This window comes from Arctopsyche grandis, chromosome 9, assembly GCF_051622035.1.
Source record: "Arctopsyche grandis isolate Sample6627 chromosome 9, ASM5162203v2, whole genome shotgun sequence".
Taxonomy (NCBI): domain Eukaryota; kingdom Metazoa; phylum Arthropoda; class Insecta; order Trichoptera; family Hydropsychidae; genus Arctopsyche; species Arctopsyche grandis.
Genome location: NC_135363.1, coordinates 12334037 through 12352561, shown reverse-complemented (window position 1 = coordinate 12352561; position 18525 = coordinate 12334037). Strand labels below are relative to the sequence as shown.

General features: G+C 32.5%; 1 protein-coding gene across 3 annotated transcripts in view; it reads right to left on the bottom strand.

Moving 5' to 3' along the window:
- Positions 1–1256: 1256 nt before the first annotated feature.
- The window catches only part of Mmp1 (Matrix metalloproteinase 1), a 29437-nt gene continuing 12168 nt past the window's right edge, over positions 1257–18525 (bottom strand). The window contains exons 3-13 of one of the 3 annotated variants that reach the window (XM_077439078.1): positions 10746–10875; positions 7305–7412; positions 7006–7174; positions 6840–6915; positions 6166–6375; positions 5915–6077; positions 5640–5843; positions 5206–5462; positions 4963–5119; positions 2641–2779; positions 1257–1393 (exon numbers count right to left, since the gene is read on the bottom strand). In XM_077439078.1, coding sequence (XP_077295204.1) covers positions 2655–2779; positions 4963–5119; positions 5206–5462; positions 5640–5843; positions 5915–6077; positions 6166–6375; positions 6840–6915; positions 7006–7174; positions 7305–7412; positions 10746–10875 — 1599 coding nt within the window. In that variant the 3' untranslated portion in view covers positions 1257–1393; positions 2641–2654. Of the gene's footprint in view, positions 1394–2427; positions 2780–3144; positions 3311–4962; positions 5120–5205; positions 5463–5639; positions 5844–5914; positions 6078–6165; positions 6376–6839; positions 6916–7005; positions 7175–7304; positions 7413–10745; positions 10876–18525 lie in introns of those variants that run through there. The other 2 variants (XR_013261059.1, XM_077439076.1) reach the window with 2 other exon arrangements.

Genomic DNA, 18525 nt, shown 5'->3' with positions numbered 1-18525 from the left:
TATGTGGTTGATTTGCTTCTTCACCTTCATTGTCTTTCCTTTTCTTTTTTACTTTATCTGTTTCTTTTTTTTTAAATCTTGATGTTTTTTAATTTTACTTTTTTATATCACCATGTGGTGCTCATTGTAAATGGAATATTCTATTTTTATTTATGTTTATAATTATTTTTTGTCACACTATACAACTTTCTTTTTATATTTTATTCTGTATGTATGCCTATTTAAATTAATAAATAAGTAAATAAAATAAATATCCAGCACGACCCGTATCCTGCAGGTGTCATGCAAGTGCGGATAGTATTTTTTTGTACATTATATGGACGTATTCATACTCCATTGGCGCATGCGCATTTACGCATTCATGCGCGTCCATATACATATAATGTACCAAAGAATACTATTCGCACTTGCATGACAACTGCAAGATATGAGTCGTACTGGATAGGTATGAACAAACCTTTAAAGGTCAAGGAATTTGACTCTTAAAGCCCTCAACATGAGGCCACCCCCTCCCAACGAATGCAGTCTAAGAGACCCTTTCTTTGGAGAACGAGACGGTTGTTCATGAATATCGCATAAGAACAACCGCATATCACTGTTATATAAAAAAAAACAGAGAGAAGATCAAAATTCCACTTAAAGATCACATTTAATTATGAAAATAATTATGAGCGCGGACTACCAGACAAATATGTTAAAATAATATCCGATAATCTACGCTCACTAAGGTGGAAAATATCGCATTCAGGCTCAGCAGAATCGATTTCATTGAGAAGTCGAATCTAATCTATAATTTGTATAATTATATATTTGAAATAATAATTTCATTTGTTTTAGATTTTTAGGTCGTTCGAATTGTACGATTATTTGCAAATTAAAATTCTAAGTATACCATCTCTCCTTCAATTCAGAGCTTTTCTTCTCGTTTAAAATTTATTTTTGAAAGTTGTTTTGGCGTCATTGTTATGTAATGTAATATTTTTTTGAGTAAATAAAAATAATTATTCTTATTATTAAGCTATGATTTATGTATAATATGCAGTATAAAAAATAAATATCTACCAGAAGTATTCCTTCCATGTTTTCCCGTATAAATGAAATATTTGTAAATTTAATTTCTAGTCCTTTTTTGTTTTGTTTCATATTTGGTCGAAATCTTTCTTTTCGGTAAGTATGAATTTATTTACAATACTCAGGAGAGACATTTCCGATGGACACGAGGGCTTTTTCAATTATAATAACTAAAGCCCGGATAACGACGTGGGCGAATATTTTTTCCGTCCAAACGTCAGTTTTGTAGTGCATGGGTGCGCCGCTAGGTGGTGTGCGGAAAATGGGATGAGTTTTCCAAACACGTCAAATTCCTTCCATGTCCAAATGTTCTTGTGTGTACCTGGACGAAATAATTAAAATGTATACATTTCTAAATGTGTTGAATTGTAAATTGAGTTGTGTATTTTCATACATACAGATGTATAGGTACATTGAAAAATATAATAAAATAAAAAATGATAATAATTCTGTAAAATTTTATTTTTATAAAAATAACTTTGTCAATGTCTGTACAATATACAAAATTGCTTTAAAAAAATTCGCTTATGTCACACGCACATTCTCAAAACTACCTTATAATATAAAGTATAGTAAAACACGTCAATCAGTCATACACACAATTCATTACAATATTAAGATATAAATATTAATTTTTACTCATTTTTCACATACGCAGTATAGAATAAAATGTATCATTAACTCAGCTATGCCCTCAAAATATCATTATACATATATCAACATACATATAATGAAATAAGCAATTGGAAATGTATAAATACTATTATTGTACATGTAATAAGGTCAGAACAGTATACATAAACATATGCATATAAAGGTATAATAATGTTTACTCATGCTATTAAAATTTTGCATTATAGGACAACAGGGCTATCTGAGAAAAGATGTAACAAAAAAAAAATTTTTTTTAAAGAAAAAGGTTATATAAATATTCGCATAAAAAATTAATATTAAAAAGGGATACACATTTGTATACAATCAATATGTCACATTTTAAATTTAACTAGATAGTCTCATCATTATTATTCTTAACACTATTTGTGGAAACGAGCCATATGCTGAAAGTTCTGAATGAGATCACCGTCCCAGAATTTCTGAAAACTAATTTCATATTGTTCCCGATCCATACGAAACTTCCAGCTGACTTCGTTACCACTTAGGCACATTTGATTTTTCGACAGGGACGGACTTAGATTAGTGCTGCTTGTTATTGCTCATACAAATTCAGAGGCACTTTTCATTAAAAAAAAGTATATATGTATATATACAAATATATATATATATAAATATAATATAAGGAACTATCTTTACAAACGTTGCTTTCAAAAAGAATAAAATAAATAAAATATATTTTTTCGTTACATATTAATTTGTTAAATATAATAATAATATTTTCACGTATTTATTGGCTACTTATATGTATGTATATAAAAAGGTCTATTGAAAACAGAACATTATTTTAGCGTCACGGAAGACTTAAGCCTGTCACTGCCTATCACACTATCACGACAACTTATGCATAGTTACGAATTGTCTTAAAGATCACAGCATGAAAAGTCAAGGGCTCACTATTTTGTGATTCTTCAGATGACGATTTTCGATGAGACATAGAGAACAACACTGAATATCAGCACTGATAGTCCCGTTCGAGAGTTGGAGCCAGAACTTTTGCCGGTGGACCGGGGAGAATCCCTTTCATCTGTGCCACCTGAACATATAAATTAATTAATAAAATAATCATAAACAAATATGTGTGGATTTGTTACAAATTTACAGTGTTAAAAGTGCTTGCTATGTGTATACATTAATTAAAATATACATATATAGTGTAAGTACTTATTGCATCAAATTTTACTAATATATATATATATAAATATATATATATATATATATATATATATATATATATATATATATATATATATATATATATATATATATATATATATATAATACCAACTAATATACATATGTATATACATGTACATACATATATAACACAAACTAAGTGAAAAGAAAAGTGTACAAAATATAAGTATTAATAGAAAGACAAACAAGAAAACAACCACATACATAGAGTGTTCAGACTGTACAGGATTCCTGTCCCCTTTTTGGTCACTCAGTGTAGTTTTTGGTGAATTAATAAATACTATAAATTAATGTGCATGTGTAAACTAAATTTAAATAAATAAAAAAGTGCTGGTCTATGGTTTAGTTTCCTCTGAATTAGCATTGGACACTGCAAAATCATAAAACTTTAATCAGTTTTTATGGTAAATCGCTACTGATCAAAAATATAATTCCATATTCAATAAAAATATACCTATACTATAAATTTATTTTAATCGAATTGATGCTGATCCAATCAAATTATTAAACAAACAAACATATAAAAAATAATTAAATTGTTATTTACTTTTACATGCAGTGTTCAAAATCAATTTAAGTGTTTATCCAAAATGAACAGTCTTTTAAACCATGCGACATTAAAACTAAGTATTATTACTCCCATTACTGTGTGTTGTATGCAAATTGTGTAAAAATGTGTATAAGTATGTTATGAAACAAATATTTTACTTAAATATAAAAGTGTTAGTTTCCATATACCGTATATATAGTGAGATGTATAAAGCCATGCGATAAGCAACGAATATAAAACTTATAAAAACGGTGAAACCAAAAGATAAAACGCACGACGTACAATGAACATATACAGCGCGAGAAGTTGCCTAAGCCACCGAGGTTTTTTCATCGTTTCGATGAAAACCGGAATTTGGGGGCTGATTTGGCATCTAAAAAAACAACAACAATGAACAAACAAAACAAAAAAACTGCTGTGACGGTTTCATCACTTGTTCATACATTGTGCGTTAAACGTACTGAATTGAATACAAATAATAAATAATGTAGTATCTATTTACATACAATATGTGTGTATGTATGTACATACACGAATTAAATTTTGATTCAGACAATGTGTGAACAATATGAACGTTAAGGGATGAAACTCTCGATACAAAAATTGTGGTGTTTTGATTTAATTATGCAAATCAATCAGCTAAATACTAAAGAATTCAAAACACAACGTTCATGCTGAAAATCATAATGTTGGTTCTTAAAAATTTCAGATATATGTATGTATCAAATCAGAAAATGAGAACAGTCTAACGATATTTTATAAATTAAATTTGTTGAAATCTGAATTTTTTAAGATATATTGTTATATTAGGATGCAGATTGCTTGGGATGTATTTAGTAAACCCTCATTAGTATTCCAATGGTGATTTAATTCATTTGCCGCTTTCAAGATGTTAGGGTAAAATGAGAAATGATTAAAATTATAAAAATAAAGTAATAAATCGAGATTCACTTTCAAATTAGAAGGATAAAAAGATTGACCATAATGTTTGATGTGTTGAGATTATGTTCCTGGAAAAAAAGTATTTAAGCAGTATATTTACAGCGGGTAATAAATTGATTGTTTACAACTTTATAAGGAGTTGTGTTATTTTAGTCGGAGCTAGCTTAGCGCTTGAATTTGTATCTTTAATGAAAAAAAATGTACTAATTTGATTTTAGTTGTTGCGATTCCCTGAACTAGCTCCGATTACAATTATTAGATAAAATTTTCCTCCACAAATTTGTATCAAATATTTAAAGTTTTTGGTTAACTTATAAAATTATTTAATTTGATATAAACATATATATATTTCACAATTAACAATTAACAAACAAATAAAATAACATACACAAAATTTAACATTCATACCAAACAAACAAGATGTAAAAAATATAAACAACTAAATTAGAACATGAAAGGATAATGGAAATTTGGCATTTATGAAAAATTAGCGATCAATGTTGACATAAAAGAATCCCAATCAATCCCACCTGCATCGAAGACAATATCTGTAATGTCAGAATCTTCATCTGGCGATGGATAAGCTTTTTGTGAGGACAAACCTCCGATCGTCCCTGATGGTGCTGATTTACAACCAAACCACCAAAATCCGCTGGAACGGGGGAATGCTGGATCAGCTGCATCTACCTGTTAACAATAAATGTATAATATAAACATATTTTCAAAACATGCGATAATATTTAAATCGATCGAATTCAAATAAATATGCTTACACTGAATGTTCTATCATTAAATCTGTAATATGCTCCGTCTTTGAAGAAATATGTATAACCGTTAGTGTAATGTAAAGCAGCATCAATATGATCAGGAACTCCTTCCCAGTTGGATAAAGGTTTAGGATAAGTACTCTTCACTGGAGGCCTTTGGGCAGGATCGAATCTCCAAAACTTGGATCCTTTGTAGAAGTAAATTTTACCATTTCCGGACCACACAAGAGCGGCGTCAACATTGTCAGGAATTCCAGTGAAACCTGAAATTAACAGTTAAGAGTTAATTTATTGTATGAAACTAGATAGAAACCAAAATATTTAATCTAGTATTCATTTTATAAATTGAAGGATGATTTTGTCACCGTAATAATGAACGACTTGTATTAAAGTAAAAAAACTTTATGTGCTGTGAATATATTTAAATACATGTAAATTACCATCGCTGATGTCTTTAGGATATTCTCCATCCAACCTGGTTCCTTCGAATCTCCAGTATTTAGATCCTTTGAAGAAATATGTTTTTCCATTTTTATACGTAAAGGCAGCATCAATGTGTCCCGGTAAGCTCAACCAAGTCTTTGAAATCAATCGTGGATATCCTGGTGCAACTCCATCTTCAGTCAACTTATAATAATAATCACCTGAAATCAAAATTAAACTTACAATCCAATCTCACTTGTGATCTTTGCAATGTATTTTTTAAAAAGTTTACCTTTGAAAGCATAGGTAACTCCTTCAGCACTATTGAAAAGTGTGTCTATTTTTGAATCTTTACACAGTCTCTCATCTTCCGTACCAGGGCTTTTTGCGGGAAAATTTGGAACCGGATTTCCCGGGCCACCTGAGGGAAAATCCGACTTTCTACCATATAAAGCCTAAACATAAAAAAAATACGTTAATAAAATTGTCTACTTCATAAGTATACATATGTGTATAAATATGTTAAAATTGTGAATGCAGTACCTGAATTCCTTGAATGTCATCACTGTCTAGTTGGAAAGAGGGATCAAATCCCCGGTAGAATGGAGCCATAAGTGCTGATTTCACATCACTGTGACTAAGACCGAGTGAGTGTCCGAACTCGTGAGCTGCAACTTGGAAGAGGTTTGTACCACGGTATGAATTAACACTCCATTGTTCAGCATCGTCAAAATGTGCATCACCACCATAAACCTATAAAATAAATTAATTTCATTTTATTTGGAGAGTTTTAAAATCTTTAGATGTACATACATACATATATATACAGTGATGAAATGTCAAAGAGAAATCAAAATTGCCACACAGCAATTCAACTGTAATTTATAGTATTATATGCACAGTAACTACTTCATGTGAATATTTGTCAAATTTGCTGACTATCGAAAAGAATTGAATAAAAAATTATATTTTTATTTTGTGGATTTCGCATGTCAGTGGACAAAACATAATGACAGGAAACACATACACAATAGTTGGTAGGTAACCCTTTATATTCCGTGGTAATGGCCTATTTGTACGTATGTCAACGTAGCTATGTTGAGCCGAATAAATTAAATTGAAACCACGTGATTTTATGTAACATACATACATAAATTTAAAAAAAAATCTCGATTAATATTCAATATAAAAGAAATATCACAAAAAAAAGTACTCACAGGGAAGTAAGCGTGAGCTAAAGTGCCTCCTGGTCCATCAAATGGATCACCATCACCGTGTTCACCTTTTTCGAATCTAATACAAAATAATACAAAAATTATATATATATAAAAAATAGAGGACTAATATCACAATTACAATCAAAGCAACTAAGACAATGTTTACCTAATTTCAATGTGAACCTGGCCCGTTCTCATATGAGTGAAAGTCAAGTCGGTGTATCCGCTCCACACATTGAAAGCTTTAGATACGACATCATCGACTTCTTGTTTGGTCAAAAGGCGGGGATATTTAGATATTTTGTATTTCAAATTTTTCACACGCCATCTTGATCCTGATAAATGAGATATTTATTTATGTGTTATTTAAATTTTACAAACTTTTTCATTAATTAACATTTCATAGGCATGAAGTTATTAAATTAAATTATTTTATATATGAATGAAATAAAATTTATTTTATACCTTGAAGAGCGTATCTTTTCGATCTTGAAGAGGATCCAAATCCAACTTTATCTTTCACCCCGCAACGAGGCAATGCCATAAGCTCAGTTGTTTCTTGATCCAAAGAACCTGTAAATAATTATATTTTGTATTTTGATTAAATTATACTATATTGATTTTTTTTATACAATTGTTTGCATTTAAAAAGTCTTTAAATAAATTATTTTTATGAACTGCAAAAGAAAAAGCCTAGTTTTAATTTACTTAAATATACATATCTACGAACATATGTATGTTTGTATAATTGAACAAATTTATATTATAATATGTTTTTGCTACAGAAATCTTATGTTTTTATGATTTTTCAGAACATATAATACATACATATATATATATATATATATATATATATATATATATATCATCATCATCATCATCATTTACAGCCATTCGCCATCCACTGCTGGATGAAGGCCTCTCCAACACGCTTCCACTCGTCTCTGTTTTGCGCAACACTCATCCATCTCATTCCGCACATTTTCCTAATTTCGTTCACCCATCTTCCTTGCGGTCTTCCTTTTACTCTTTTGCCTTCTCTCGGGTACCATTCAAGCACTTCTTTTGTCCACCTGTCGTCCATCCTCCTAGCTACGTGACCCGCCCATTGCCATTTCAATCTCTTCACTCTATTCACTATGTCCACTACCCTTGTCATATTTCTCACCCACGTGTTCCGCTTCCTGTCTTTCCTCGTTATGCCAAGCATACAGCGTTCCATACTTCTTTGAGTGCATTGGATTTTATTTTGCATCTTGGCGTTCAGTGTCCAAGTTTCACATCCATACGTCATCACTGGCAAAACGCATTGATCAAAGATCCTTTTCTTCAGGCAGAGTGGCATTTTTGATTTAAAAACAGCATTCATCCGTCCAAATGCACTCCACCCTAATTTCATACGTCTCTTTATCTCTTCATTTTTACTACCAGACATGTCAATTATTTGACCTAAATATAAATAACTATTTACTACTTCTACTGGTTTATCATCTAAGGGGATGCTATCAGGCATGCAATAACTATTGAACATTAGTTTAGTCTTATCTACGTTAATTTTTAATCCTACTTTTCTACTTTCCCTATCCAGCTGTGTTAGTCTGATAAGTAGGTCAGCTGAATCACGAGCTACTAAAACTATATCGTCTGCGAACCGAAGGTGACTCAAAAAGCGACCATTGATGCTTACTCCGGCTGTATCCCAATCCAATTTCCTGAAAACTCCCTCAAGCACCGCATTGAATAACTTGGGCGAGATTGTATCTCCTTGTCTTACTCCTTTTCCTATGCTAAATCTATCTGTACCTGAAAAAATTTTAACCGAAGCTGTGGCATTCTTATATATTGCAGCTAACAGTCCCACATAGGGTTCCGGCACTCCCTGTGTTTTTAGAGCGTTAAGTACTGCATTATGACTAACTGTATCGAAGGCTTTCTCATAATCGACGAAACCTAGGCACAATGGCCGTTGATATTCGTTGGCGCGCTCGATTAGTTCGCCAACTACTTGGAGGTGGTCCATTGTGCTGAAATTTGCCCTAAACCCTGCCTGCTCTATAGGTTGGTTCTCGTCGAGGATATTCTTCAGCCTTTCTGTAATAACCTTCGTGAAGAGCTTGTAGACCGCTGAAAGTAGACTAATGGGTCGGTAGTTCTTGATATCGCTTTTGTCGCCTTTTTTGTGTATTAAAATGATAGTTGCGTTATTCCATCCTTCTGGTATAGCTTGGTTCTGGATGCATTTGCTGAAAAGCCTAGCTAAGATATTAATTAGGGGGGGGCCGCCACATTTTAGTAAGTCAATGGGAATATTATCTTCCCCTGGGGTTTTACCATTCTTTGCAGTTTTTAGCGCGGCCTCTACTTCGCTAGGCAATACTGCAGGAACCCTTTGGCCGTGTATCGATTCCAGAGTGGGGAATTGGCCGTTGTCGTTCTCGTATAGTTTTGCATAGAACGTGTAAACTCTGTCTATGATTTCTTCTCTATTCCTAATTATTACTCCGCTCTCTGATCTGATTGCGATCATTTGGTTTTTGCCTAAGAAAAGATCCTGTTTGCACTTTTTCAGGCTACGGTTATTCTTAATGGTATTTTCTATTAGCTTGCTATTAAAATCCCTGACATCCCTGACTATTCTCTTCTTAATTTCCTTATTTACTAGATTGTATTCTTGCTTATTATTATCCCTATCTAAATTCCTTTTATGCTTAATTAGGTTTTTTGTTTCCGCTGAAATTTTGCTTAATTTAATCTGTTTCCTGAATCCACCTAATTTCTTACCTGTTGAGGTTAGAACCGAACTAATTACAGTGTTCAATTCCTCGATGTCTGCTTCTGGGTTTAATTTCCCGTATCGATTTCCAAGTTCGAGTTCGAATTCCTTTTTCCTAGACCTTAGTTGAGCGAAATCTGGAGAGTTACTGCATCCTTTTATTAATTTCCTACGTTCGCAATTTATATTAATGGCCATCTTGGCACGGACTAATCTGTGATCGCTACCTATATCTACTTTACTTAAAACACTATATATATATATATATATATATATATATATATATATATATATATATATAGATATATATATATATATATATATATATATATATATATATATATATATATATATATATATATATATATATATATACATATACATATATATATATATATATATATATATATATATATATATATATATATATATATATATATATCCCAAAGAATAAGATAATAATTAAGATACGTATATACATATATGTGGAAACTTTTGACTTTGTTACATAAATTATTACGATAATTTAATTTATTCATAATGGGTTGTACATATTAAGTCGTTTATAATAAGTCCTTAGCAACTAATAGATAGTATTTAATATTTGTATATATATATAATCTTTGCTAAGTTGGATATACATATCTACTATTTTTATCATAGATAAAATTAATTTAAATCACAATTTCATAAAAAAAATGACTCTATGTTGAGCTAATATTCAAAAACTCCTATTAAAATATTGATGAATCATAAAAACGTGATAAGAAATAAGTGTAATAAAAAAATTACACACTATTGTATAAAACAAAACAAAAAAAAATTATCATCAATACACAATTCAACCAGTTTCATGTAAATGTCGACGAGCAGCAACAATTATCCTATTAAATGCTGCACTTTCACAAGGTCACCATTGATGGTTACCACGAGCGTGCATGGCCCTTCCTTCCGACACCATTAGCATAATTATTGACTATCGATCTATTATACGGTGGCAACTACACGAATCTCACTTGATGGATTAGTGTCGAATGAGTGTGTCCAATTCATTTCATCAATATCCCACCTCCTTCACATTTTATTTTTTGTTCAATATAAATATTTGTCTCATATATTTCTTAAACACAAACCTGTCACATTAACACCAGCGAAACTTTGAAATTCTGAGATAGCTTTGACCAAGGCATCTGCATCCATTAATGCTCCACTTGACGGATTGCGAACGTTAGGATTTAGGTAACCAAATTGTGACAGGTACATCTAAAAGGAAAGAAAAAAACACAGTCAATATTTGTTAAGGTGCGTTAAGTAGTCAACAGCTGTTGGTAATAGCACGTAAAAATAATATATATGAAAATCGTATTGTCGATTAATGCAGGCATTTCCTTGATGCTGAATCACAGTACGCCTAGTAAATGAATCACGTTCTTAGATAAAAAAAAAACAGATGAGCTGTCTATATTGGCATATGTTTGATAATTTCTTTCAACGGATGTATGATAGATAACTTGGTAAAGACCTAAACGAATGACTCATATTTTAATTTATTATTTTTATTAACAGTTGATAACTATCTAAAAGTTATCGTAATTGAATTGATAATCCATTACAGTTACAAACCATATTATGGGTACTACTTCAGCAAATGTATGAGAATAATTGTTTTATTATAAACAATCACATGGTAAAGTCATCGCCGATCATGGGAACGGAAGTTATCCCGAATCGGGACGTTTTTGCGGTGACTTCAGTCATCAATTCCGAAGTTAATTACAATACATAATATTCGAATGTTGTGTCTGTCATTCAGCCAGACAAGTGTACAGTCCTAAAGGTTGTCGAACTGATTGAATGATTCATCGGATATTTTTTACTCGGCGACAACCGTTTGAATCATTTGCGGTGGTCATTAATAGGTGTTCCTGTGTATCTATTCCTGAACTTTGATGATTTTTGGTGTCGGTACGAACACTCGAATAAAGGAAAGAATGTCAACAAACACTTTAGGCACGTACGAAATTACTACGAAGGCCTTGACAAGGCTGTGACGATCCATTACAGCTAGATGAAGACGTATTAACATGCGGGACGATTCGTCCATCGATACGTCGACGCCATTTTAAATGTCCGATTGCCGTGTTTGGATTCGGACGAAAAATATTCATCCCTTCAGACAATAAACTTTGAATTTTACTCATCGAATATGTCCAGTCAAACTACAGCTACAATTTTATTTGATTTAATAGATTTTTAAATTCAAAGGTCATCGTATAATATTTACCTAATTGATTTGGTCTATAGTTCATAGTTGCTCATTTGAATTTTAAAATTAAAAAATATATAAGTGGATAGTTAGTAGCAGTTATGTAATCAATATATTAAAAAATAGTTTTTTTTTTATTTATTTTTAACTTAAATTCAAGTGGCTTTTTGACTTTTTTGACAGACGAATTTCTGTTCCCCCACCAATTTTGATATCTTTTTTAAATTTATAATAATTAATCTAACATTTTTGTTGAATCGTAGGGTATTGTCTATTATCAATATAATCGGTTTATTTATTTAATCGATCAGCTGAATCTTGAAAAAAAAAATGTATTTAAAATGTCACGCCACACGTCGAATGTTAAATTTGACAGGAAGTTGTCAAGTTTGACGTTTGCCGCTCGAACAAGTAGTAAATAAAGCATTTTACGCCCATTACCTGATCGAAATAATTTCACCGAAACCCTTACCACGATGGGAAATCGATTTAAAATTGGTATTCGTACTACGGGCGACGCTATAAAGTCATAAAAATAACGTGTTTTATTGTACACTACAAAGATAGAATAATAACGACAGAATGCAGAAATGTCTGTATAGATTATATTTTGTGGGAATGCATTTGTTTGTCATGCTTTCCCGATTGTTGACACATTTTATGTGTCGTATTTGTATTATACATATATATGAATTAGCATAATTTTTTTTAGAAATTCAGAAAAAGCGTCACGTCGTAGTATCACGTGCCAAATCGATTAAAAAACGATTGATATTGCGTTGATAGGAAGTCTTTGTTCTTCAGTTACACATGCAACATGGAATATTTAGTCGGGTTTGCGTCGATGCAATGACGACAAAGGAGGCACGCATGTCATCAATAATTATTGAGAACAATAAACAAGTTTATGAAAAATACATCAGAATTTATTAATGTTAACTTCGGAATGCTTGTTTTACGACCCATCGGCAGTGGAGAATTTCAAACAGGTCAATTCTATCCGAATCTTGGATTTCAATAATATCCAGAGGCAATTTTGATTAAGCAATTATATCGCCGATTAAAAAATCACAATTATTATAATTAAATTGACATCGCGATTGTGTGTTAATGCGATATTACGAATATTATCGGCGATCGATGACTGTCTGAATGATAAGGAAGTAAATTGTATGAAGGTGAAAACGTTAGTGTAAATTTATATTATTAAGTCTCTTCGTTGTTCGTGTCGTCCGCAATTAATATTAAAATTTTGATGTGGCAAGTATTATAAACACAAACAATACACGTCTGAAATTATTAAACAGTTTCAGCGGGGGAAGAGTGGGGGTTGTTTGTGAATTGAGAATTTGTTAAATTTTCCGTTGAAATATCGATTATTAATGGCCGGTCGGAATAATTCGAACCACGTGTGAATGCAAATCGTGTACACAAGCCTAAACGGTTAAACAACAATGCGAGATTTGTTTATATTCCGAGTGCAAGGTGCGGGCAATGGCCACTCGGCCTGAACAGCAAATCCCGCTGATGCGAAATAAACGAATAAACGCGGGAAATAATAATAATGAATAATAAAAAAAAGGGAAGGCAACATGCGAGATGCAAGACGAGCACAATGCATTCGAAACCGAAAGTGAGCAAGATAAATAAGAGCAAGAGGGAGGGAACGAGACATGCTCCGGTGTTGATGCACGAACAATGGCCCTGTCTTTACATACAAAACACCCGAAAAATTTGCACAGGCCCTGCTGATCGCGGAGATAGCGTACGCCATTATTTTTTTTATTTTTATTCGGGGTACGCAACGGAATTTGGAATATTAATTTTTCGATAGTGAAATTCGACGGACAATACGCTCGAGTGCTGTTAGCGGTTTGTTTTGTATTTTTTAAGAATCTCAATACTGTTGGCGGTGAACTCAGAAAGTTCAATGTATTGTTTTAACGCGTGTTTCATAATATTCTTTTGCGAACGCGCGAGGGCTGTATATTTCGCTCTTACGACCTGCGCGAAAGTGGACTATGCACGGGGATCGTGAAATTTGAATTTTTGACAGTTCTATCATATTGTTTCATGCGCATATAAACATATCAATAAATGTATTACATGCATACATAACACATTTATGCACTTTTTCAAAAACTATCTAACCCAAATAAAAAGCATACATTTTAAATCCAATTATATATAATTTACGCAATTATATATATGTATATGTACATATGTATATGTATATAGATACAAACATTAAATATTTATAAACAAAAGAATATTTTTTAGACTACATATATTTGAAATTTAAATCTTGAAAATAATATTCAGGGATGCCTTTGCTCCTTACAAAGTCGATGCACTCTCTGCATCTTTCAGTGTCCATATTTATATGGATGACACTTGTCTTTTTATTTACATAAAAATTCAACGTTCTACATGGAGAGCGACGCATGTTAATGTCCCTTTTCGTCCATTGTCACACTATGAGGAACAATGACACTGAAATGCACTCGGGATAAGATTCATACGGAGAATCCTCCTCTTTTGCGAGAAGTGTTCCTTTTTATCTCGCACAATCGCCATTTTATTTTTCACGGGGCGTTATGGTAATGCTGCATCGGCCGCGGTGCATTTTTCCCATCATCGCGACGATGACGAGAATACGAATCGGTTCGCAAAAATGCATCCCAGATTTGTGCATTCGTCACGTGATCGTCGTTAAATCATGTAATCGAAGTGTACGTAACCGCAAACATCGACATTTTGAATTTTGAGATTTTTTTTCACGCCAGAAGAAAAGGGATCGCGCTTTCGTTTCGTCGCTACGGATTTTTTTCTTCAGATTTTGACCTTCAGATGCGGAAATTAACACGATTAATCATTTGCTCTACTTTCGTGACCCTTTAATGCGGAAGCCGGCGAAATATAATGAAACTTTGGTAAGATTAAGCTGAATGTGACGCAAGTTGCGGTCAATTTGACCGCAAATGTATGACAATATGTAAAGAGTGATCGTCCCGTCAAAATTGACGTTATGTCGCTTGTAAATAATTAAAATCACATGTTAATCAAGAATCTAAAAAATAAATAATCCACACATTGTGTAATGTACATTTTTAACGTAAATAAACTTTACCAATGTAAGATAAGCACATTCCATCGATCAATGAGTATTTTAATTTTGATAATTAAGCGAAATTCCTTCGTGACAGACTACAATAAACAATAATAACTGACATTGATTAACAATAAATTTGACTTTTGTTCTCATTTTATATATAGATGCAGCATAAATTATTTTCAGTTGAATTCACCATGAACTTAAATTGAGTCATAATTAAAACGCTCGGGTATGTTAGAATTGGATGACGCGAGTCCAAAGTTGATGCACTAAGATTATTGACGATTTAAATGATTTGAGTGATTTATGTTGCATCTGCAAGCCCCGAGACAAGAACATTAATAGTGTCGGCACCACTTTGAAGAAAACGCCCGTAGAAGTCGTCAACCTTTGACAAGTCAAAGCCAATGCCAAGTGCGTTTGGCAACGGTGTCCTTCAAAAATGGCTGTTGTGCAATCGCATACCTATCATTATTTATTGTTTTTGTGTGTTTTAGCACTGCGGTCGTTGTTACGATGATGACCGCCAGCTTCCGGCGTCATCACCAATTCAGCCTGCCACTCCCGGAAGTGACCTTCTCGACACTTCGTGTCACGCAAATCACTGGAATCACCACTGTAGCAAATAATTATGAATAAATCATCGGCGCATCGACCACTTTTTATAAAGGAGTTTCATCTGAAACGTCGCAGACGTCGAGATTTAGATGGAAAATCACGAATACAATTTAAATATTCTATGGCAAGTACATATGTATGTACATATTAAGGATATTATATTACCCTCATATTAAGGCCTTAAATACGTTTCATGTATGTACAAACAACATGACATTTAAATTAAATTTCGGTAAATAAGTATCACCGAAATAAATGCGAGTGTTTGTTCTCGAACATATTTGTGCGACTCGGCGAGTTATACGCAAACAAGCGTTATAAATTTGCTAATAGGTTCAATATACTCGTTTTAACCCTATATTTAACTATACATTTATTCTTATAGTATTGAATAAAAATACCGACGTCAATATAATAATTTTGACTGTTTTAATTTAGTCAATTGATTTTCCTTGATTTTTAATGCATGTATTAACATTTGGAGTTTCCTCCTGAAGGCCCTTTCGACCCTAAGTGCTCGCATGCACCGCACATCCCCGCGTCATTGTAGTTATGCCACTGAGATGAGAGTAAATGATAGTGAATAAAATAGCTTTAATGTTTAATTGAGTTGCAAATGGGTAGTAGAGAGCTGCGTATGGATGGCTAGCTGTCATCGCTTCGATATGACACAATATTCTGATATAAACTTTAATGATTAAACTCCATTAGCTTCATGTTGGAATCAATAGCAACTTCAATGTTACCTAACCCCCCCGTATGTCGGTAAAACATTAAAGCGACCGAAGAGTGGAAGTGGTTGAAAATCAGATCATAAATTTTTGACGGGCAGAAATTTCATTGAATTAACAGAGTGAAGCTAATAAAAAGCTTGTAAACAAGGTATTATTTGGCGAATAATATCAGAATTCAAAATGTGTACAAACATAGTATTGGTGTTGCTGGATCATACATTTATATTATTCAAATCAAATTATACCTATACACGATTTCTATCATTGAAAATTGGAGCGATTGAAACGAAAGTGGGTGCTAACGATCAAATTATACAATAACATCGGATAGTTTTATGCACAGTGTTTCCAAAACACCGATTCGACTTTGTGTAAGTTGAACACTACACAGTTGAAACTATCGCGTGACTCTCAAAATCAAATATTCAGTTCGCAAATCATTCCACCGAAAACCGAGTGTATTAAACACCTGTTGCCCGTCACCGAAAGGGTTAAAACGGCGCCGCACGCTCCGAGTCTCAACACCGTTTTTCTCGCCGTACTTAAATCATTCACGAAAAGTGTACATACACACATACACACACACATATGTACATACAATATATTGGAGATAATATATATTCGAACATTGGCGAGTGACACGTTTTGCGGTCGAGAGGGTTCGAATTCCCTGGCATTCAGTAACCCCGTACGGGCCCACCCGTGAAAGCCTTAAAACGGCGCTCACGTTGTGCCTTTTCCACTCGGCATCGGCATAATAAACATGTCAGAATGTTGTGACCATCATCGTGGTTTAAGTGCATATAGGTACATAATATAGTGGCCGAAACGGCAAATAAAAGTGCCAATGTTAAAACAAGGTCGGACAGAAACCAGCACGTTCCGAGAAAATCATCAATTGCGGGTCAAATTTGTATGGGAAAAGTCAGATGCTGTGGCACAATGTACAAAATATACAAAAGAAATTCACCCGGTCTATAGTAGTTGTACGTTTGTATTTTGAAGTTTAAAGCGATTAATATCAGTGCACAGGATCAGATATTAAGTAAGGTAACGGTTTATATGTACATATGATATGATACTAGCATTGAAGTGAATTGTGCATATGATACTAGAATTGATAAATTGTAAAACTGCATTGAATGAAGGTCAAAAAAATCGCTTAGATGTATGTTATGTATATAAATAATAACGATATGTTTTTTTTTTAATTCAAATAAATATTAAAAGAAAGTACATAAATATATATCATATAATATATCAATAGTTAAACCTACATAGGTATATACAGTACGATAAGGAAACGTTGAAACGAGCGATTGTGGATAAGAAAAAGTTTTGAAGTGATTGAAATTTTCACTGTTTCTATATTTTAAAATAGCCTTTTATCGAAGGGAGATTAATTTGAAACGTGGTAATCTCGTTTGACCTCGATCGATCGCAACAAAACGTGCTTTTCAAAATGATTATTAGTCATTTGCGAAGACACACGTTTGCTGTCGCCAAGAAGGGCATCTTGTGGCGTCATTAGCGCCACCAGTTTGTAGCTAATTACAAGTAAAAGTGCTATAGAAGGTTCGAATTTGGTTTTATGTAATGTCAAAATACTCTAAACTATTAAACAATGATAAAATTGGAATAAAAAGCAGGGCTGTGGAGTCGAAGTCGGACCGTTTCAAGTGGAGTCGGAGTCGGAGACGTTAAAAATCAACCAAATTCGAATAATTTTTAATAATATTATTAATTAATATGTTTTATTAAAGTATGCGTCTACTATAAAGTCTAATTTTATTGAAGCAAACCGACTAATAAATTGAAATTTAACAATTTATTTATAAAAATCGTGAATTTAAATTACATTATAAATAAAATGGATGAATTAAACCGATGTTTCCTTCGTATCATACTTTTTTATTTAATTGATTTTTTTGTGTATGAAATTCATACACATATGATATAATTCATATACCTATTTCATTACCAATAATTCAATAAATTGGGTAAAATTTCAATTTATTTTTAGTGATTATTTTAATTCCTTTAATCTTTTATATGTTGAATATTGCTTTTATTTTCATTAGTAACAATTTTATATGCAAGAAAAGTCGATCTTATTAAAATCATTCAAGTTGGAGTCAGAGTCGGTAAATTTTGATCCGATTCCACAGCCCCGCTAAAAG